Here is a 24,439-nt window from a genome sequence, read left to right on the forward strand (position 1 = left end):
TCAGAAGCCGAGGTGAATTGGTCATCTGCCGACACGCTGCCATGAGACATGGCAAACAGCTTCACTATTTGAACATGGGAATGGCATCACAGCCAAAGTCATAACTGGCCAGTTTCAGATGTCAACAAAACATTGTACATGTCTAAAACAGAGTTTCCATCTGGCTGCAGCACAAGGTGGGAAGATGTCTGCAAGAAAAAGACCACAAAGAAGAGCAACCCCAGGGCACTGCAGCCCAGCTGTAGGAAGACTGGCCTTGTCACCACTGCCAAGCTGAAGGGATGGTGAAGAATAGGACTCTCAGATCCAAACACACATCGACCTCTACACTGACCTCAGAGCCTACTGCACCTATCAAGAGCTGCTCCTGTCGTAGGGTAAACTATATCCTGGTGACTCAGAGAGCACAGATGGCACCTTTAGAAGGAAACAGGATACAACAGCTTCTTCAAAAGCATATGTTCACCTTTCTCCCACACCTACGTAGAAGCACAAGGTGCAGAACATGCTCCACGCACACATCATCGTCATCACCACGGCAGAGTACAGTCTGCTCCCAGGAAGGGCAGGGGTGTTGCAAACATTGAGCCTTTAGGCAAATCTCAAAACTCTGCAACTTCTGTCTTCATCTGCTGTGGTTCTGCCCATGCTGAAGCTGTGCTTGGGCTGAAATCAAGTATTTTGCCTGCTTTGGGCTGGCTCTTTAGCTGGGTCTGGGGCACCACTTCTCACCCTCAATCAAACAGCTGCTGGGGAAGAAGAGGATAGGGACAATTCTGAGCAACATTTTTCTAACATTTGTTTCCTCTTTGAGGCATATCAAACCCAAATTTTCATTTGCTTCCTCAAGACGTATGGAGAAAAATGAGTACTACATTTTTCACACAACTTCTCTCATTGGTTAAGAGACCACATTTTGGTGTCTCACAGATGACCAGTCAACCCCACCATCACCATAACAGAGCAAGACTCCAAGATCAACAGCACAACCTTACAAGCTCTTTTTTGCTTTTTGAGAACCTGTTTTAGCTGCATTATAGTAAGTGAGTTGTGGAGGAGGAAGGACATGTTTCCAGCTTTTACTTTTACTTTTTTAAAGATCTTCCTGGATAACCTGGTTAACCACAAGTCACTGCACTGCTCAGTAACTCCCCAGAGTACAATATCTCCTCCTACATTATGCAAAAGGACAAGCTGAACAGCAACTACACATTCCTCTAGACTTTAAAAAATCAATTATTTGTTTGTTTTTAAATCTGTAAGATCCTATGGAGACTTTTGCTTCTCTGCTGATTTTGTGGGCAAGGACAGCTGGAAAGGGCTTCTGACATCTGCCACATCTGTGGGGAGGCTTTCCACACAGTGTGAAAGCCCTCTCCTGACACGGCTGCAAAGGCTCTCACCAAATCACAGGAGTCACTCACCAGCCTCCTCTATTTTTACCGAGTTGATAAAGGAAATTCTCACCACTGTGATTGACTGATTCTTTGATGGAGCTGCAGAGACACAGGAGGCATAATATCAGCTGCTGCACAGACGTCCCAAACATATGCTGCCAGTACCTTCAGTCTTGGGTTACAGCTACCCTGTTATTTTAGTACTGGATTTATCCTTTAGCAGCAAATGCTAATCGTTCCACACCGGGCTGCGATGCTGAGGTCTCTGCAACTTGTCACTGCTGACCAGAATGATATTAGAAAAATCAATTTATGACTTAAATAAGGAAAGAACAAAACAGTCCAGAGACAAGATACTACACTGTGTCACAAATACCCAAAAAAGACACCATCATGAGCCTTAAATGCTTCAAATAAAAAAGTTTTGACTTGTTTCAAAACAAAACAAGAAAAGAAAGAAAATTATTTGCCAGTACTTTATATAAACAGTTTGGTTTGTTACACACTCGCAGATAAACATGAATACATAAAAAGATGCAGAACCAGTAATAAATACCTCTTTATTGGTATAAATATTGTAGCGCTGGCGAAGAGGCAATAAGTTCAATGAAAGGAAGAGTACAGCTGCCATAAAAGGGACATTAAATTACAGCAGGACCCTTCAAACTGCAAAAGAAATCCATGAGTAGGGAATATGCTAGAGGTCTATAAAATCAGAAATAACAAGTAGACAGTGAAAAACAACTAATCCTTTTCTTTTCTAATATAATAACAAGGAGCCATTAAATGTTCCAAACAAACAAGAGACACATCTTCTTATTGGCACAGACTTACCCTCAGGATTACGCACTAATCACGGGAGAAATTATGTGTTTGCATGGATTCAAAAAGCAATTAGACAAATCCATGGAAGGAAGAGGAAATTCATCAATAGCTAATAGGCACTAGGACTCTCCCTCTGGCTCAAGATGTTCCTGAAACGTAACTCACTGGCATCTGGGAGAATTTCATCATAAGATCCACTATGGTCATCCATCACTTAAAAATTTAGAATCATAGAATGGTTTGGGTTGGAGGGGACCCTAAAGATCATCACTCCTCAAAGCCCCATCCAACCTGGCCTTGAACACTTCCAAGAATAGGTCATGTACGACTTCTCTGGGCAACTTGTTCCTGTGCCTCACCACCCTCACAGTAAAGAATTTATTCCTAATATTTCAACTAAATCTACCCTTTAATCTAAATCACAGCTGCCATCAGGAGGTGCATGAGACATCATCAGCTTAAACCCCTCCCAGGGCGTCCACATGGTCACACAGCCTTTCAGAATACAAAACACAAACAACAAAACAGACACAAAAAATTAAGTCCCATTTTACACTTCAACAGGATAAAGCAAGAAAACTAAGATTTTTTTTATATCCTCTTCAGATTGATATGTTGGCATGTGATTAGGAAGAGCTCATTATTTTCTGAAGTTTACAAACAGTTTCCCAACTGCAGGACAAAACCAGAAGAATGCTTTCAAAAGCAGTGTTTCATGAGAAATGCTTGTCACTGAAACACTGCATTTAAACAACTCAGAGGAGACCAAATACCTGTGTTTGAGTATATTTGTAATTTATTTTGGTTTTTCGGGTATACATGACAGGTGCTGCAAATTCACATTTATCCTTTTTCTTATATTGCCACCTGGTGGTCCGGGGCACGTGGAAGCAATTAACTCGCTGATTTTTCAGTGAAATGAGCACAGTTCAGGCATTTAAAATAGCATCCATTTCTTTTCCTCTGAGATAGATGGTAAGCAATTTTTTAAATCTCGAATTTTAGGGGTGAGGGGCTGTTTGGGTTTACAACCAATATAACATTCCTGTGTCAGCTCTCGATTATCTAAATAGACAGTTGCACTGACTATCCCAAGTCACAGGGAAACAGTTAATATGGATTGCAGTTCTGCTGTGGGCTCTGGACACCTGATTGGCCTGGGTGCCTTGCTCCCTGAGGGCAGGCACCCCACACTCAAATGGAGGCAGGAGATGAATGGAGCTTCCAGCCAGAGCCAAAACATCTTTTTTCTGCCACTTCCACCTCACCAGTGGTGGAAGCATGGAGTAAGGACATTTAACTAATATGACAGGAGTACTTTTGTTCCCAGAAACAGTGTGCCAAGTGGCCAGAGCAATGCCTGAGTTCCCATCTGGTGGGGATGTTGGACTACACTGCACAGTGGGTATGGGGAAGGTCCCAGCTTTGCAGACACACATTAAAATCTGTCTTGGGATCACATCACCACCACACAGTCCAGTGCATGCAAAGGAATAGTGTAGGAAAGGGACATGATCAGGTTAAAGAAGAGAGAGTTATAGACTTGGACTTCATAAGGAAGGAAACTATACAACAGACTTTAGACACATGGTCGTTAGTAGAGACCATGGGCACTTGTCCAGTTTGGGGTTTCCCAACACAGGAAAGACGATGTTACACTGGAGCAAGTGCAGCAGTAGAGGGAGCTGGATCCGTTGCCCTGTAAGGGAAGGCAGAGGGATGCGCCAGGTTCAGCCTGGGGAAGAGAAGGCTTTGCAGGCACTGGGTAGCAGTCATCTGATACAAAGGAGACTGTGAAGATGATGGAGCCCAGCTCTTCACAACGGTGAGCTGAAGGAAGGCAAGAGAGGGCATAAACCAAGAGAGGTTCAGAACTGAGAGAAGAAGAACAGTTTTCAGCATGAAGACAGTCAGCAGTCGAACAGGTTGCTCAGAGTGACTGTGCAGTCCCCATCCTCTGAGATTTTCAAGAGCAGACTGGCAGTCTGAGAACTGAAGTTCTGAGCAGCCTGGTGTGATTTCACAGTTGACCCTGCCTGGAGCAGGCTGAAAGAGAGACTTCCTGAGTTCCCTTCCATTTTTAATAAACACATGATCCTATTGCTCTGTGGAAATATAATCTGGTTTTATTTCAGCTTTGAGCTAGCAATTTTCAGTTCTAATCTATGGAAACGCACTTTTGAGCAATAAATAAGAATTGCAGAATTTCGCATCAGAGACATAACTCCTGTTTTCAGCTTTTACATGATAAAACACACCAAATTTAATTTTAATGGGTAGAAAAAGTTGAATCTGGCATTTCTCTAGTAGTAGCTAAGGAAACCCAACATTTATACCTTTTTATTAGCTTTAACAGACTACATTCCATGCACCTGTAACTATAGGGGTGGTCTGCTGGCCTGAATCAATGCTCACCAGCTGTAAAGGGGCTCCCACTTCAACTAGTCCCAATGGACTTAGTGACCTGGAGCTGTTACTGAAGGCACAGCGATGTTTGTGATATAAAGAGACTGTGTGCACACACCAAAGAAGCAGAAGTTTGACCAAAGCACCCATTGGAGGCTACATCACACCTTTAGCACCTATGGAGGTCAGACAGACCCGCCCTGAAGACTTACACAGAGCAACCTACAGGCACCTCAGGAGCTTGCCTGCACGGCAGCTTGTTCAACCTCCCTGGCTGAACTTCTTCTGCAGAGAGAGAATAGTGTGTTGCAGCTCAGTGCTCTCTGTGGACAGTGGTGAAAACCTGTAGCATCCAGAGAATTGAATATAGGACTGCCTGTCATGTCAAAGGGAAAAATTTAAACAGCAGAAAGCTTCTACACTCTAAAAAGTCTGTCTGTGGAGTACAGATATTCTCTCAGAGAGGCACATCTTTGTATGATAACTCGCAGGACAGAGACTCTCCAAGATTATGAAACAGAGAGACAAACATAACGATTGCTTTATCTTGAAAAGCACTTGGAAAGCTTCTCTTGGGGAGATTGCAGTCAATTCATTTTGGTACAGGAGAAAAGTTCCCCCCACTGGCAGGTAGACAGCTTATGCTTTAGTAAGGGAGGAGGGCATGCTGCTCACACGTATGCCAGTAATTTGTTGTCAGGAAGAAAGGAGGTAATGAGGCTGGACAGGCTGTGTAAATACCAAAAGCCCAAAACCTAGCAAAGGAAGAATCAGAGGCACAGAAGACAGAACAGAAAATACCAAGAGGATGTTATACTTGATACACATGAATTCTCCTATGATCGTGTATTAGAAAGCATAAGATTATTTTACAAGAACAACTAGAAGAGAGAGGAGGCTGTTGAGAAAATAAGGATTGGTTACAGGAGTATTTAGGGGCCTGAAGGAATGGAGAAGGGACCAAGGTGGCAAATCACCTTCTTAGAAGAAGAGGGGGTGAGTAAAGACAGAAAAGCACTTAGAAAAAACAAAATGAGGCAGGACAAGACCGGTGTTTGCACAAGCTTTTGAGGCAAGGGGAACAGCCCTCTGCAGTAAAAAGTCTGTTTGCTGCAACCCTTTTATTTCAGCTGGGATCTGCTGGAGTCTATATAAGGGTAACACCACTGTAACACGGCAATTACCTCAGGCACACCACCTCCCCTCATCTGTTCAGCCAGAATGTTGGCCGAGCCCTGCAAAAACCAATTACATGGAGCAGCTCTCCTCGAGGACTTCAAGTCCAGGGCACATCTGGTTGGTAGAGCTACCCCAGGATACTGGAGTAATAACTGGAGTTATTACTCTCTGGAGTAATAACTGTACCTGTTAGTGTGGTACAGCATTGCGATTTGTCACATGGTCTTCCCTAAATTCCCTCCAGAAAGAGATCATTTCTAGTTTTATTATTGCATTACAGCATAGGATGAGTCGCTGCAGAAAATGACAATGTTTGGATATGCCACTGAACACAAACTGCTCAAATACAGTCACTAGAGCTGGTCACACAAGGTGATAGCAAGAGCTGTGCTTCAGCAAGAGTACCAGGGGCTGGCAAAGGGAGCCCACAGCCCCCTCGGCTCCCTACCAGCAAACACAGAAGTAGGATAAGAGGAATCTGGTGGTTGGCATGGGAAAAAAAGCAGCTCCTGGCTGTGGGAGAAAACTGTCTGAAGGGATATCCCACAACTGTTTGAGGATGTGCCAGTACACAGGGCAAAAATGGGAATGGTGGAAGGGTCAAGGGCTGGGCAAGTCACGGGGTACACACTCTGCTGCCTCAAAACTACCGCTGCAGAGCCTGACACAGGATTGCTGGTAAAAAAGCAGTAGTGGGGCACTGCTGAACTGTGCTCAACTCCCACCTCTACCAGTTTCCAATGCACAAAAGGCAAAGTCTGATTTTTGTCCTGTCAGTGATTTTGTCTCATCTTTTGTACAGCTCCAGATGCTCCTTAAAACAGAGCAAGTAATATTTTTGCTTCCCATTTCAGTTATTTTAAAGTTTCCTAATTTGTAACAGCCACTTCTTTAAAGTGAGATTTGAGTCTAAATGAGGACACAGCTGCTTCCTCCTCTTCCCTCATCTCTGCATTAGCTGCCATTGGCAGTGAGCCAAGGAGCATTCTCATTTCTTCATGTTAAATATTTTGGAAAACAGAGATTAGTCAGAGTTACCAGAGCGATGTTTTCAATAGCTCAGAGTTCAATAATTTACTTCCTTGAAATTTTCAACTGCTTCTAGTTACTTCTGAAGTCCCAGCCCACAAGATAGACAACTGCAGGAAACAACAGCCTTTTTCTTAAGGCTTAGCATGATGCTCCAGCTCCTTCTTTCCCATTTCATAACTGAAGAAATGAAGACTATCGATAGCTTGGCAGCAGCATTTAGGGAGCCTACCATGTGAAGCCCAGGCAGGAGTTCCTTGGGCTGAATGTCAGCATCCCACATCCTCCCAGTTTACACAAACAGCTCATTTTGTCCTCCTGATCCACCGGACACCACGGCACCCTCACCTCTAATGGCAGTGTTAGCATGGCTTTTTGGTCCAACACAGACTTGAGAGGATGCCTACACCTACATCCTGGACTGAAAGATTTAACATTGCTTTGGATGACCTCAATAACCATTTGATTCTGGTTACAAACAATAAGGCCCATGCCATTTCTTGCTTGTTCACCTCTACTGTAAGACAAAACAATCCTCCTCCTTTAGCTCTGATTACATAAAACAGTTTGTTCATATCTTTGACCACAAAGTCTCTTCAAAAGAAGCATAAAGCCAGTAAATACTGGTAATATGCATCCAAAATCTTCATGGGATGGCTTTACCTCAAATGTACCAAAAGGTATTAAAATATTCTTTACAAAACTTCAGTTTGTCCCATCAATTTTCTCAACTCCATTTTCAGTGGCACGGTACAACAAGCAGAGAATTTCAGAGCACCACCTACATTGACAGCACCTCATTTCTTAGTATTTTTTACATGCTGGTTGGAAAACACATGAGTGGATTTTCTTAGAAGATAAAGGTGTATATAAAAGTCACACCTACTAAATGCATAGCAAAGTGATATGTGATCAAAGATAGTATCATACATAAAATATTAATTGTGTGCCAAGGTGTCTCTTGACAACCTCTAACTTAACTGAAAATTAAAAGTGTCTATTATAAACACTTAGACTTGGGAGACCAACAGACTAATCTGGTTCATTTAAAGCTGGAACAATGAGGTGTAATCTTTAATGTGATTGAGTCACAGAGTCCCAGTGGTAATGGAGTGGATTACTAAATCATCTAGTAGCTGATGCTTGTTTAATGCCAGCATTTCACAAAATAAAAGAGAGCGACAACTAATATGAGGTTTCATTGTCACCTATGCCCAGAAGTGGCCACATGACAAGATGTACTACTACTGGAAAGAATTGTACAGTATTATCAACAAATTGTAAGATACAAGATTACAGTTGTGACACAGAATAAAGTTCCACTTCTGGCAGTTTTTTGAAACTTCATGAGTGGTAAGTTATGTCCTCCTCTTGCCAGGATATGGTTGCTTAAAAACTCCCAGACAAGTGAAATACAATCTTCAAACGCTTGAATGCTAAAGCACACATGTAAGGAAAGCACTGGGTACCACAAGCAAAATGTAGCAAATCATCTTTATTAATAAGTCATTTTTTTATTCCCCTGTCCCCATTTTAAAGAATGATTTTTTTTTAATGGCTGAAAAACAGAACTGAAAATGAAGACCTAAAATACAAAACCTTTCAAGGCATAAACTATAACTGCTCTGAAAAGAGTATTACCCACTCTGAAAGAGCTGCACTCTTAATTTAAATATCCAACACTGTAAAAAGTTAAACACAATTCCAATTACCTCTGCATTGCCATTTACGGGTAGCAAGCGGTTCCGAAATAACAATAATTTCATTCTCAAAGTTTAACTGATTTCTAAATTAGACTTTGGAATCAGATACAGACCTGCTGAGGGAAAGTCTGAAGTACTCTCAGTCTATTAGCATCCTACTTAAATTACACTATGGGACAACTAAGTTAGCTTGTTTTCATCAGAGCAAAGAAGGAGCCCTCAAAAGTCAGGAAGAGCCCAAAGGCAGTGTAAGGAATGGCTGCCTCCTTTTAGCTCCTGCCTAGTGATATCCATAAGCTTTTCCAGTCCAAACTGTAGAGGATAGCCCTCCAACAGTCCAAGATGTGGCTCTTCTGTCTCTGCTCATAGAGGGCTCACAGGGGAGACACCAGAACATTTAGTGGTCTGTGAGTTCAGCTTTAAGCCCCACCTGACCAAGAAGCACAAGCTCAGCCCTGCACAGCAGAATAAAGGAATAAAATCAAAGAAGCAGGCCTGTCCAAGCATGCAAACACAAACTACTCCTTCCAGAGTCAGGTGGCCTCAGACTTGGACCAGGGCTGTAATATAAATTCAAAGGCAACCAGAGAAAGCTGTGTGTTTAACCCTGATCTCTGGCTGCACATGCCTAAACACACTAGCAGCACTGGCAGGCCAACCAATAGTTAAGTTTAGCAGCAAGAGGAGTTAAAAAAAAATTCAGTACTCCATGTGGAATCTCAACCACAAGCAGCTTCCCACCTACCCTTGGAGTCACAGAGAACAAAGCTCTCTCATTATCCTCCCATGCCCTACCCCACCTCCCATCCCTCAGTTTCAGGATATTCACCAAACAAAACATATACTTCATATTCCCAGAACTGCAGCAATAAAAAAATATTTGACATTTCAAACTTCCACCAAAGTTGTTTTAATAAGTTACATGTCAGATATTTCACTTGGCACAGCAGAAAAGAGAAAATTCAATAATCAAAGTGGCTAAAAGTTGAAATAAAATGCTGTGAATCTCTTTGGTGCAAACAGGCATGCTGTCTTTGCTAAAGAGCAAATCTGTTGACATTGAATATTTTAACAGAGTGATCAGCTCCACAACTTGCAAGCTGCAACCACTTGCTGCTGTTCTCATCATTATGTCCAGCTCTGCCTGCATGATGTCTCCAACATAAGCGTTTCACAGCAAGAGCATGACTTTGGCTGCAACAAAAAGAAATCCATACGTAACTGCAAAATGTTAAAACACAGTTGGGCATGTGAGTGTAAACATCAACACTCACGCAATTAGTACTCTTCAGTTTACACTACCGACTGAGGAAAAACTGACTTGTGACAACCAGCAGGTATTAAGTTCTTATTAAGCAGGGTCATTAACACTAATGACATTTTATCCTCTCACTCATCAATAATTCAAGCAGCTATTGATTTTCAGTTTTACCACATTAAGCTGGAGGTCGAGCATCTCAGTTACTTAGATATGACGGATTTCTGGCTCTTAGCCTGCGATTTCCTGTTTTCTGGTGTCTCTTTCCCATTCATTTCAAGCACACACAGGCCAAAGTCACCATCAACTTCCATTTCTGTTACTATCAATGCCAGTGTGTGATAGAGGAACCCAGGAGAGTGCTTCAAGTGAAACATCTGAAGTCTCTCCACAGAGTCTCTCTAGCTGTCACTGCAGCAGCCCTGCACATAGCTTGTCACTCCTTTGGTTTCTCCTGGAAGCTGCTCTTGAAAGCTTGCTGTCATCCACTCCAAAATGTTTTGCTGATGTATATAGACAGTGATCCTTTCCACTCTCTCAAGTGTTTCTATCATCATATATATGACTAAAAGTAAAGCTTTTTTTTTTTTTAAGTAGGGCCAACAAATAATAATACTTCTCAAAGTATCTGCATAGCATGAAGTATTTTGGGGTTTAACTCCCCTCTGGTTTTTGTCTGTATTTTTTGGGAGGTTTTATTAATACATCTAAATAACCAATATTTTTATTTCTGGGTTTTGCTTCAAGACATCTTTAGACTTTCAGGGATCAAACTTTTCATAAAAGGATAACAATTTTTGGTATAGAAATAAACTAGATCAATATATTTTATACTATAAGAACAGAACTCCAGCACTGTTAGTCTGAAGAATAATATTTCATTGCACATAACTCACTTCAAAAGACTTACCTGTTACACATCTCAATGCTTGTGGTCCAATCAGCCTGTGCTGGTTCTTTCCCACTTTGCTTCCATGTGTACAAGATAATCTTCCCATTCTCTAAGCCTACTGCAACAATGTATCTATCAAGAGAATAATTACATTAGTTTAGAGATTACAGTAGACAGCTCAGTGAGGTCAGCTCTAATGCAGCATAGAAAGAACTAGCACTCAAGCACTGTCGTTGTACCTTGCCCTTCAAACCAGTATTTACTTTTCCATGAAAAAAATTAATACATCACAATTTACGTCAAAGCTGCTTCACAAAAAAAAATGAACAAAGCAGAAACCTGCTGCACATATTTGATTAGGAAAAAAAAGAACGTTTTCACAACATCAGATAAATCAATATTGTTGGAAGAATTAATGTACTTCAGGTGTGTTCACACCTGTCTTAGGTTACAATATAAAATGTAACCAAAAGTATGTATTCTATCACCATCTGTTGAAACCAGGAGGGGCAGGGCTCTTTGTCTCTTCATGACACATCCCTGATAATTCCCTCCAGTGGGACACCTTCTGTTAATGGGCCATCCAGCCTCACTGCATGACTCACAGAATTACATCATCCCATTGTGAGATGTTCCGCCCAGGGGGAGGAACCAAGCATTCCTAGCTGGATATAATCTGAGGTTTGGAACACCACTCAGCCCTTACCTACTGGACTCCCAGAGGAGAAGAGCCACATCACCACCACTGGAGCTTCAGAGGAAGACCAGACCCTTCCACAAGATCACTGCTTCAACAGAACCACATCTATCACCTCAAGAGGACTGCAGCCACCTTTTAATCGGACTGCTACCGCCACCCACGGGGTGTCAGGTCATATCCTGACTCTGGCAGTTTAAACCAGTATTTCTGTATTATTGCCTTTATCCTAATTTTCCTATTAAATTGTAAATCTGACTTGGAATCTCTCACTGATTTGCTTTCAAACTAGTACAATGCCTCTCTCCCTTCCCTCTCAAACTTTCTTTTTTTCTTGTTACACTTTTTGGAGAAGTCACCATACACCTGAAAAGGTGGCTAGGAAAGAAAGAAAGAAGAGGTCATTCAGTTAAAGAATGGTCAAAATAATTGACAGGTAGATTTTGGGAGCTGTTTAGCCACAGGAAACTAGTTGACTAAAGGGATAAATACTAATCTCAGATTAAACACAAAATGACCTCACAGAAAACCAGCAATACCTTCCATCAGGAGTAAGCACACGGCTGATACCAACAGCAGTCACAGAATCCCCAGCATCCAGCACTGTTGAACAAGGCTTGATTGAATCCAGCACATTCCCTTCAGTAATCACTGACAGATCACACTGGCCCCAGATAATGACCTGTAAGAAAAAGAGTAATCTAGGAACTTTCATTTTAATCTCCTTGTAAATGCACATACAAAAACATAAGGAATAACTTAATCAAAATAATTCCAGGGCACAGAATTAAGTGGATGACCCTGAAAATAGTAAAAAAATCTCTACCTGCAAAGATCCAACTTTGTAGACAGTCTGTCTGATTTCATTAAAATTACTGACAACAAAACCAGATTCTGTTATGAAAGTTAAACAAAAACTTGAGACCCATAGTATTATGTCATGTATGCTTGTCTTACTGCATGAAAAAAGAAGGGAGAATGTCCAACTGGCAGCCCATAGTCTTGTATATACATATTCTAGCACTTTATTTAGCTTATGAAAGTATCACTGATTTCTGTGCTAATACATGCAATAAGATTTTTGTGTGTATATAAAATATGGGCTCATTAGAACATAGTGTTTGCTATTCTAAAATACATTTAAAATAGCCCTGGGCTTTCTAAATTCCTTTAACATTAATTACCTTTTTGTCCCGACTACCAGTAATAAAATACTTGCTATCTGGTGTCCAATCGCAGGACCAAATGATTCGACTGTGAACAGCTGTATTTTTATCTGTGTAGGCACAGCAAGTGAAGACTGGTCCTGGAATAAAACATATAGAGGAAAAGCCTTCTTTCAACCACTTTACATATTAAACGTGATTGTTACTCTTACTTTACTCTGTGTCAGAACTGCAGGAATACTTGGACATTATTCCGCTCATTATTCCATTATTTTTTTCTTTAAAGCAACTGGGAATACTTAGGACTACATGAATATTTTTTTTCCAGCATTTACCACAGTGGTAACTGTTCAAGACCGTATCAGTCAGCCCTTACAGCCCTAAAACAGTAGGAACAGTTCAATCTTTTACATGTATTTCTTTTTCAGAGGAATTTAAGTCCAAGTATAACACCTTCAGGTTATTTCTATCAAGAACAGTGATTTCAGAAGTTTTTGAATAGTGCAACATTTACCATGTGTTCACGTTTCCCCAGTAATTTCACTGGTACTCTTATTTACCAGTAAAGTCCCAACTGCTCAAATCAAAATGGTCCAATTGTAAAGATTAATGTGTTCCCAAAGAGACAAGCTGCCATTTCAGCATGTATACAATCAGGCACTAAATCTGATCAGCAGATCAGTAAATGGGAATGCTTTTCCTGAGTAGAAAAGGTTGTCATTTTGGAGGATAGACTTTGAATAACCCCTTATTGGGATGCCAATAGCAGCAGTTTTGCTTTACACTGATAATGATGTTATTTGTAGACAGAAGGGTTATTGATGAACAGATGAAAAGAGGATTTCCTCTACTTGCTATGAGTATTCATGATCCTTATCCTGAAACACTGTGTAACTACTGTGGACAATATGCCAGGCTTTAGAATAGAAGTCTGAATAGAACAGAAATTCAAGCCAGGATACAACCGGACACTGTCTGAAGGGGCCAAAACTCACTGCCAAGTCTCTAGGAACATTCTATAGAGCCCAGCAGTGTTTATATGCTATTAAGCCAAGAGTGCAATGATAATTGCTTTCAGCACAAGCATCTGTTCTAGGATTCTATTAAAGTGTTCAATAGCAATCTCCTCATGATTTTGCAAGGCTCAAAGTCTTAATGAGAAAGTCAACTGAATCCTTACTATCAGCTCTTTTTCCAGACATAGCCAGTCCTAGTCAAATTAATCAATTGTGTAGGATTATCAGAAAGCCACACCAAAGACAGAGATTAATCCTGTCAAGAGTCTCAAAGGGTCATGTCCTGCAAGCAGGGACAAGGCAGCCCTATGCAGGATACGGGTGCAGCGCTGGACCTTCGGCTATGCCTGCACAGAACTCTTGAGATGGCTTTCCTTGACAGAATGCCAATATGAAGTTCAGCTAGTATATTTGATTTCAGTAAGTCAAACATACAATCACATGCAGAAGGCAGGAGGACTAGCAGACTTCATTACATCCATCAATTAAACACCATCTAACGCCTGATTATATTCTTCTCTGCATTTTAACTTCCTTTCTATCTTTCCACACATTAACTGCATTTCTTAAATCCACAAGAACCTACAACATTAATAATTCTTCAAAGTCGTACACAAACTGTCCATTAAAATATTTTATCAATTCTCTTTCAAATATTTTGCGGTCAAAAATATTGAACAAACTTCCAAGTCTACAAATTTGTATACCGACTTCACATATCTTACCTGACTCTGAAGAATCTTGTTTCCTCCACAGTGACCAATTCCTGTCTCTAGAAACAGCTAGTAAAAATCTGTCATCAGGAGAAAATGCCAGCTGAGTTACAGTCAGATTGTGAAAAGACAAACTCTGCAGTTTCTTCCAAGAAGCAGTGCTCCACAAAATAATTGCTGCATGTTCTTTTCTGGAAGCCTGTATGGATGGAAAAAAATATCAGTGTGAATTAATGAGAGCAAATATAGAAGTCACACATTTCAAAGTATTATAATACTGGACAGCGTGTTTTAAGGCTTGAAATCAAGTAAGACTCAGCTTTCCTCTGGTAAGTTTCAACATTGTTTCACTCCTTTCTTTTAATGCTGACAGGATATCAGAAAAGATTTCAGATCTGTATTTGTTAGTATTTATCTTACTAATATCTTCAAATGAATCGTATACAATTTAGGAATAATAACATATTTGCAATCACTCTCACCTTTGCAAGGCAACTGTCACTTATACAAAATCTTCCACATTTTTGTGAAAGAACAAAATTCAGGCCTAAAAGTCTGATAGCACTTTTCACTAGGTGGTGCTAGAATCTTGTCTTACCTTACATGCTGAGGCAATTACAGTGTTTGAATTATTGCAAGCAACACAAAAAATTTCATATCCATGTCCATATCTGAAATACATGTGAAAACAAATTCAACACATCACAATCTTTTTTCCAGTATGTATCAAAGTTCTTACATTAATTTAAATCCCTTTTCAAAAATGAAAGGCACCTGCCGGGAACTTCTCACCACTGTTTCAGTGTTACATCCCAAATAATTTATTCAGCACTCGGTTTAAACATCTGCACAAATTCTTCCATTAGAAACTGGCTACAGAAAAATCTCTCCAGCCCATTCCACAGTCTTAAAGCATCAGCACTGTAAAAGCTTATCCTAATGACTAACAAAGCAGATTAAAGCAGCATTTAATGTATCCTTATTTTCTTAAAAAGCAATTTTAACACTACCAAGAAAAATCATAAGTCACATATTTGAAAACCACTGAAAAAATATGCCACAAACATACAGTCAAAGAATGCCTATTCTGTGAAATACTGCAAGAAGATTTCTGAACTAAAGGACAAGAATCATGTTGGAAAAGGAAAACACCTCTGTAAAACCCCCAAAATTTCTAGCCTTCTCCAGAAACACATTTTTTAATCAGTCTTTGCATGATTTCTGCTGAAATTCAGGCTCACATATCCAGATTGGTATTTAACTAATGAGGAGAAATTCCAATCAGACTAATACAAATTAAAATCAGTCACAAAAAAGACTGGAAGTAAAGTAAAATTGGAGATGCAGTCTATAAACAGTAGACAAGTATCAGCTCAATACTAGCAGGGTGGGGTTGTTTCCTATGAGTCTCCTAGCTCTGAAGAGATGGGCAGTTCTCTTAATGAACTCCTTCAGTCAGCAGCGTTAACTTTTTATATGGGATTGATGTTCATGGGATTTCACTTGCAGCCAGAACAGCCACCTACTTAAATGACAAATTACTGTCTGGACCTGTTGGACTGAGTCCAAAGCATCGCTGATGGGGATATCCTGTCAACAGACTTCCACAGTCATGTCTGAAGACTGGGAGTGCACTGGCTTTTCATGAAATGTAACTGTGCCTGGACCATTTAACAGGGAGAGGGACTGGTGTGTACCCCTAACTGGAATGTTAAATTGCAAACTTGGTTGTATCTTATAATGATGAAGGTACTACTGCATGTCTTACTCTTAATTTGCCACCAGCAGGAGTTTTATCATAATGCTTACTTTGAAAGCACATTCCTGGAGACTGTTTTGTAGTGAAAACCATTGCAAGTCAATCTTCTAAAACTAAAAAAATATTTATTGCATCAAAAGTATAAATTTCCTGAAATTCAAGGAAGGAAAAATAACCTGTGAAACAAATCCTTTGTTGCTTCGGTTTTAATCTCCTAAAAGTAGTATTGAAGAGCAGCTGATGGAAACATTTTAGGCTTCTGCATGCAATGCTGCTTTTGCTAAACGCAAGCACCAAAATGTAACCATTCTTATTAAATTAACAGAAAAAACAAAATATTGTCTTTTGCAAAGTCACATGAGCAGGATTATCCTAGGTCAGACCAGCAGCTGGAATAGCCCACTGCTGTCTTCAGGAAAGAGGATTAACCTACTGGCAATAGGAGATGCTGTTTTAAAAGAGCGTATGAGCCTTGACAGCATAGGAGCAACAATCCAACCCCATTCTCTGATCCCATAAACAAAGTCTGATTTCTTCACTGCATAGTACACCACCAAATAAAGGCTCACAATGGAGAGAAGTTAACTGCATGAATGAATAATGAAATTATATTTTCAACCACAAGCAATTTTGCCTCAGCATTGTGAAATTCATAGCATTTTTTTAATGCACAGGTAAACTGACTGGACTTTCACAGTGTCCAGACAAATGAAGGCAGTAATTTTATAGCGTCAAAAAGGATCTCTTCCAACTTCCAAGTGTATTATATGAAATGTACATATATATATATTTATGTCAACACTCAGGCTTTAATCTCAGCATGCTGCATATGAACACTCTATGATAATTTTCCAAGAGGATAAAGATTAGCATATTCTCACAAGATCTACCATATTTTTAAAGTTATTATATTACGTAAAAAATTCACAAGTTCTTCATACTAAAACCTCCTCAAGCAAACACTTTGCAAAACCCAGCACTAATCCTTCAAAATCTGGTGTCAAGTTTGAGCTAGGAATACACAAATGTCAATGACAAACAAGCTATTTATAGCAAGTCAGTGCCTCACAATGTTCTTCTGCTGCTATGGCAACTTGAAATCTACATTATGCGATTTCATGTTACTTCTTTCAAGATTATTCTGAGCAAAAAATCTGAAAGTCTATGAATGCTGTACATCTTGTTGCTCTTGCATAAAATAATCTGTATCATTAGCTGTGTCTCTAAAAACAGAAAAAATTGCTCAGATAAGTCATCTGAAGACCATCATAAAACAGAGTTATTTTAATGAATGCAAGATATAAAGGCAGATAAGCAGTACTCCCATAGCAGCGTATAAAATATTAATGTCCCACTAGACTGTGAAATGTCAAAGGCAAATGAAGAAGAATTTTGGCCTTGGCTCCTTTTCACTACTTAAACATCCCTTATCAACCTACTTATGTGAGTCCATTAGCAGCCATAGCATGCACAGCAGAAACAGTTAAAAGTAACAGTTAGAAATTACAAAATGTGCAGATATGGTCTAACATCCACTGGCTTTCCTCCTAAAACCACTTTCAAGTGCAAACACAGTAACAGAGCTTAAAAGCATTCAAAGCAGATTTACTGGCCAATTCAAGGCAAAGATGAGCTCCCACAGAACTTCACCCTCAGTCAAACAAAAGCAAGCTGCAAAGTGTTTCCCCAAAGCTTTTTATCTCCTCCCTCCCAACTGAAGTCACAAAATTGGTAACGTATAGAGGTAACTGAGATCATCAGCAAAGGCTCAACATTCTTCTTGTTCCAGTCTGAGACCCCTTTCAGGAGATTCAGATAAATAAACCCATAAGAGATTGAGATTATTCAATTTCTTTGGGCTACACTTTGAAGATTGATACTAAAAGTTTGAAGACTGTGAAAGTACAGCCTTGTGTTACTGGGATCATGAGGGAACAAACCAGGTGACAACATTCATGAGAAAATTGTTGTGAATGTCAGAAAAGGAAGAAAATGCAGCTGAAGAATTCTAAAGCCCTGCAACCTCAAAACAATTATGATCACATAACTCCATTATCTTTGCAATTGACAACCACTCTGTCAGCATTCAATACCCAAACTAGGTTTGCAACCATCTCACTCAACATTCATCACTTTGCTCTACCACTAGACACACATCCTGGTTTGGCTGCTGCTTCCATCTACTGCACCTTACAACTCTGATAGGCATTAGGGGCAAGCTCCTCCATCAATGTCTCAGCCTTTACTTCCATACCACATCTGCAGGCCTGTGCCATGAAGTGGAAAGATGCAGAAAACTCCTTAAACAGAGAGACCTTCAATATAGACAAGGTTTTAAGGAGAAACAACCAAGTAAAATAAAATTGTGACACATCAGTTCTAACTGCTATTTTCTGCACTGTTTCCTAATTTTTACATATATATATATATATATATATATAAAATTTATTTATCTTACAAGCAATAGAGAGCACACAAAGTCAAACAAGGTAGCAATATAGGAAGAGTTACAAGACCAGACTATATTAATATGTTGCAACAGCTTTCTGGAAATTTTGTAACTTAAATAAGAAAAGGAAAAAATAAAACTTACAACTTCTGAATTTCAGGCCATAAGGTATTCTGCAGCAAGTGATCCTCTGGTGGAGGTTCTAAAAAAGATTTGTACAGCATATTCAAATTTGATTTTTTCAAATCTGCTAAATAATGCTTCAAGTTTATATCCAATGAACCTCATTCTCTATTTCATACAACAGAAATTAATCTCATACCTGTAAGGATCAGGGGTTGAAAATAAACCTCTGGATACTGATTTGAAATTGTATTAAATGATTCTTCATCCTCATCTGGTTGAACAGCCATATCTCCTATTCAAAGTAAGGACTTCATTAGCTAAAGAACATACTTAAAGGAGGAAAAATATGAGGATTGACTACACAAGTAAAAAATACCTATTTTTTTTACAAGTACTTGAAACGAGGTTTCTCTGCTTGCAGAGTTAAAATAATATAAATACTAGAAGCTTGTTATTCTAATGCATATGAGAATGAAAAGATTTTTAAAAAATAATAATCTAACCTTCATTTTGAAACTGACCTCTCTCCATCAGCACAGTCTTTTAGAGATTCCTAAAAAGAATTTGACTGAGCGAAGCAGTCACCAGAGTTCAACCTGTGTTTCCCCAATGTTAACACTTTCCTTCTGTATTTGACAAAGTTTAAGACAAAAATCTCTGATACAAGTGATGAGTTCCTAAGTTTGATGTAGATGACTAAATGAAAAGCCACACTTGAGCAAGTGTATCTACAACTTGCAAACTTCAGCAAAACTGCAGAGGACTCAGTCCTTAGCTTTAGGCAAAAGTACCAGAGGTAACCGAAACTAGTTAATTATAAGTTAAAATTCAACTCTGTCCTTCACTGTGAAGGTATTAAGAAAAAGGTACAGAGACAGGGAACATTTCCTCTCAGACAGAATCTACCTTTTTGACAATGTACACCTCACGCACAGCAGTTTCAAAAAGCAGGTATACAAAAAGCAAAGCAAAGACTCTTGTCATCAATCCCGTCTTCTCTTTCCTTGAAAATTAAATGAGCACTATTTATCTGAGACCACTGTCTGATCATCGCTCACCATGAAGATTCCTCTTCAGAATAAGTGAGAACATGTCTGTGGTGTTTTACTCTAAGCCATCAGTGCTGACAGCATTGTGTGAGCAGCAGTGGACAATGCGGGGAAGTTCTATTCATGGTGCTCCTTCTGTGTGGGCCACATGACATCAATTGAAATTAGTTATTCTGTGTGTGGCAATAATCTAGAAGAAGGAAATTTTGTTTCCTCTCTCATTCAAAGAACTCATGAGAAAGTAGGGGGAAAAAACTTTGCCAAAATACATTTTACGAGTTATTTGAAGTGTAACAAAGGTGGTTTTTCTCTCACAAATGATTTAGGAAAATCTGTCTTATTGCCATTGAAGACCCTGGAGACAAAGCTTATTAAAATGCTTCCTTTTTTTAGATCATACCTTCTCATAAAGCTTTAAGCAGAGAAAAAACAGGTCTGACCTAATTTGTACATTCCACTGTAGTGCATTTTTACCAGAGACTTTATGAAAAACCAGACTCTAGTCTCAGTCTCAGGAGAATACTTTTATCATTCTAGGGAGATGTTTGTCCCTCCTTCCTTGTCCCCCCATAATGTAATCTCCCCTGCCTCTCCAAGACATTAGTTACTGTTGGCTAACTAATTCTTCTTTACTTGTGCTTTTTCTTTTATTTTTAAGCACAGTATTTAGGTTCTAGCAAAGAAATAAACACTTCGCATTATTTTATTTCTAGATTTGGAACTTGCAGTCAAGCCTACATTTACAGACCTAATATGTACACTAAAACAATCCCTTAAATAAAGTTTCCACATGAAACACCATAACCATTATTTCTCACTAGCAATACCTTCAAAAACAGCTTTATTGGATAATCCCAAAGCTGGCACAGTTGCACCTTCTGGAAGATCAGATGACTGCTGAATTAAAGAAAAAAGAAAGGTTACACACAGATTATCATATAATCTTGGATTTCAAAGGCCACAACTTAAGGAATCCCCAAGAGTTTCTAGAGTTAATTTCCTAGCAAGTGAAGGGGGCACTTCGAAAAACTCTTGGACAAAATAAAAACCAACACTCTGCAAGGAAAAAAAAAAAAAAAACCCAACAACAAAAAAAAGCTTTTCTAAGGCCCCAGCTCAAGGATTTTCTTCAACCTTAATTGCAGCTTTTCTTCCACAATTATATTTATTCTAGCGCATACATGACAATTAATCTATTAACTGCGAGCATTGCAGTTTTTAACACAATAGAACTGGGAAATCATTGTTCTGAAGTGAAATAATAAAGCAGCATTTTGGAAAAGAGAACAGAGGGTGACTGCCTGTGACCACCACTTGAAATACAACTCAGTAAATAGCACAGATATGTGGCTGGAATACGTGTGTGTTCAAAGCAGCACAAGGGAAAGACAAATCACCACACAGAAAATACTTCCATAATGGTATAGAGAAAAGAGTAAAAATTTAGAAAAGGTAAGTGAACTTGGGGACCTTCATGTAGAGATAAAAGAAGATTTAATAGCTGTAAACCCACTTCCTTATGGTATCTGAAAAGTTCAAAGAAACACTGTTTTACAGAATGAAATCAGTAATTTAAGTGACAGCTTAAAATGTATTTAAATGTTCATAATTAGATGAGAAAATTTATCAGACACAGACAAGTATAAGTCCCCTAAAACAAAAATCGTTCCTGATTACAATCCAAAGTATAATACAATACCATGAACTTGAACTGAATATGATCCTATTCAACCCTTTTTGAATATAAAGCTGGGTTTTTTTGGTTTCAGGTACTTTTTTGGGGAAGGCATTTGAGCCAAATTAAGAAAAAGCTTCCCCACTTTAATGATAAAAAGCTTTCACAGAAAACAATTTCAAGAAAGCTATTTAAAAGCAGCTGTATAATTAGAGCTCATAAAGCCTTCCTCTTTAACCAAAGCCCATGTGAAACACTTTGTGATATGAATCAAAAAACAGCACTCAGAGGAAGAGCCGATAAGAAGTCCTCATAAAGTAAAATAATGACATCTGCCAGCCTTATAAAAGCACAATGTTATTTGTACAATGGCCATTAATGCAAATGCTTACGAAGTCTTGTGGAATTAAAGCACTAAACAGCTACTTATGTAACTTCTTGCTATTGAAAATGATTCTATTTCTATCCCAGATATTTCAATTGTTAAATTAAATGGAAAGGCTAATCCATCTATGAGAAACTGCAGAGAAAACCCTGCTTTTGAGTGAGATATCCAAAGAGCATGCAAGGCACTGTACAGAGGCACCTATCTTGAACGAAGTCTGCTCTACAAAATGCAGACAAAATCAGAATTAGAACTTAATGTAAATGGGGACCAAACAAAGACAGCAACACAGGACAGCAGACATACGCACAACTAAGAACTGGAATCTAAGGTCTCAAGAAGATTTCCAATGCCAAGAGGAAATAAAGCCTGAGCAAGTACATATTTATAAATATTTGTATGTAAGAACTAAAAACAGTGCTGAAAGCTTTACGCTATTTCCAAGCATACAATTACAAAAAAAATTAGTAATACCAACACATAACCACACAACAATAATTAGATCTAGACAAGACTAGTACACCCTTAAATTAAGAAGAAACACATTACCAGGCTTTATTGTTTGGTTAATCCCCAAGTGTGTACAGCAACCTATTTTGGTTTGAGTTACTTAAAATTTACCCACACTCTTTTCAATCTTCTGATACAAGGTCTTGTTTGGTTTCAAATAGAACCTGTTTCATATGACAACACCATAAAAATACGTATGAAACAACACACATGGAAACAAGCAGAAGGGAAAGGAAAAGCAAGGTTAAGGTTTCAGTACAACTAAAAGAATTTTTACAGAGTTTAGTGCAATCTGACATTTTCTGAAGCATTAACTTTATTTACATCTAAGAGGGTTCTCTTCACTTAGAATTGCTATAGCACACTTACAGAGGAGCACAGCTTCTCCATTGGGATACCAGTGATGTTACTGAAATTTTCTATAAAATTCTTGGGAGCACGAAAAACTCGAAGCACTTTTTCATCTGCTCCTGACACAAACTCAAACCGGCCGATCATTGCCAGACAGCGCAGATCGTATCCGTGTACTTGAGGCCTGGCAATTTCATGCCACGTTACCTAAAAACAGACACACAGCAAAACCACAACTCTTAAACAGAGAAGCAGCACAATCTAAAGCTCAAAAAAAGTACCACTATTTACTTGCTGAACTTACTAACATAAAGCAAAGTTAAGAGCAACCTTCTACTGATGTGCATAAAACTGGTGCTCACATACATCAGTTGAATCCTATTTTTCCACCAAAACACTCCTTTAATTAGTAAACTGTGTCCCTGCACAGATGTGTTTAAGGCACTTACTGTGACTTCTTTATGCTAGACAGGAATAGAACATAATTTGCCTAAGCAAAAAGACGATTGTATCCTACTACTTTCAAAACTGTAGGTCTGTAAGACCTAAGAAAGGTAGTGATAATTATCTTGTTTCCTTCATCTGTCTTTCACAAAGAAGAGCAGCACTGCAGGCTGCAGGTTCCTACTTCCCTCTTTTCTTTAAATACTTGTCATGGGTTAGCATGATTTGAGACCACTTAGTAGAAGATTTGCAAAAAACTGACAAAATCTTAATAGATTCTTGCAAAAAAAAAAAAAAAAAAATCGGGAAAATCTACATAACTGTAGAAGTGTTTTCTTTCTTCCTACTTTCCTGAAATATTCTATCCGATCGTCAAGTGCTAATCCAAGAAAACAAGAATTAAGTTAACCAAAACAGAGAGACAAGGTAGTTTTATAGTCATACTAAACAAATAATATTAGCAAAAAAGATATTAAATTATTTTAATTGCTTTTCTAAAAATCTGACTTATTCTACACATGGGAAAAATTACTCTTAAAAAAAACCCGTTTGTTTTCTCGCGAATGCACTTTCAGAAGAGATTTTTCCTAAGTGTCATTTGCTACTTCACCTAAATGATACTTCAGTTGGAAAAATCCAGTGTGTACTTTTGAGTTAAGAGCTAGTAGAATCAGAATCAATTAAAATAACTTACACTACTTCACTATTAGAATTCCTACTACTTCAGTATTCCAATGCCTGTAGCCAAGACAGAATTTACTCTGTACTAGGTATCATATGACTATAAGCAAAGGCATTATATTGACTGAACACTGCACATATCACCCTAAAAATTCAATTGAGTTTTGAATGTTGAAGTTTCCGATAGGACCTGAATGGGAATTTGAGACATCCTACAAAACTTCATGATTTCACAAGGGCTTGATTGTTTTCCAATGAGGAAAAAAGCATTCATTCTTAAAAGGATAAAATCAAACAGTGCAACAAGCCCTTCTTACCCTTTACTAGGTACGTTTTTGCATACTTTGGAACATAACACATAGCAGGAATGAAAAAAAAAACAGAACTCAAACCCCAAACAGACAAAGAGAGGGCTGTATAAGTCATGCAATAAGCTTCTTCCAGAAAAATCAGGATGCAAAGTTGCATGACAAATTGAAGCTGATGGTTATCCCTCTTTTCTGATATTCTGATATCAGAACTGAGACTTTAAGAAAGGATATTTATTTGCATTTAACACTTAGTTTCCTTCTTATAGGGAAAAACATAAATACTGACCTGTAATACTAACTTTCCACAGATATCTGAACCATCCATTGTGTCTTGTTAAGACAAACATTGGATGTCTCCTGTTGTAATTTTTCAGATGCTAAACTCAGTGTAATAAGGAAAGTAAGCCATTTTAAAAGC

At 38.8% G+C, this 24,439-nt stretch overlaps 1 protein-coding gene across 2 annotated transcripts in view; it reads right to left on the reverse strand.

Annotated features, from left to right (window-relative positions):
- Nucleotides 1-8,316: 8,316 nt before the first annotated feature.
- Nucleotides 8,317-24,439, reverse strand: part of ELP2 (elongator acetyltransferase complex subunit 2) — a 39,797-nt gene continuing 23,674 nt past the window's right edge. Inside the window, exons 13-22 of one of the 2 annotated variants that reach the window (XM_042048763.1) lie at nt 22,604-22,792; nt 20,492-20,558; nt 18,812-18,907; nt 18,634-18,691; nt 14,880-14,952; nt 14,294-14,480; nt 12,571-12,692; nt 11,926-12,068; nt 10,708-10,821; nt 8,317-9,733 (exon numbers count right to left, since the gene is read on the reverse strand). In XM_042048763.1, the coding sequence (XP_041904697.1) occupies nt 9,577-9,733; nt 10,708-10,821; nt 11,926-12,068; nt 12,571-12,692; nt 14,294-14,480; nt 14,880-14,952; nt 18,634-18,691; nt 18,812-18,907; nt 20,492-20,558; nt 22,604-22,792 (1,206 nt within the window). In that variant the 3' untranslated portion in view covers nt 8,317-9,576. Of the gene's footprint in view, nt 9,734-10,707; nt 10,822-11,925; nt 12,069-12,570; nt 12,693-14,293; nt 14,481-14,879; nt 14,953-18,633; nt 18,692-18,811; nt 18,908-20,491; nt 20,562-22,603; nt 22,793-24,439 lie in introns of both variants that reach the window. The other variant, XM_042048762.1, reaches the window with a different exon arrangement.

Source organism: Corvus kubaryi, unplaced genomic scaffold (genome assembly GCF_017639235.1).
Source record: "Corvus kubaryi isolate FWS band 111438036 unplaced genomic scaffold, C.kubaryi_AGA036_p1.0 68, whole genome shotgun sequence".
NCBI classification, from domain to species: Eukaryota; Metazoa; Chordata; class Aves; order Passeriformes; family Corvidae; genus Corvus; species Corvus kubaryi.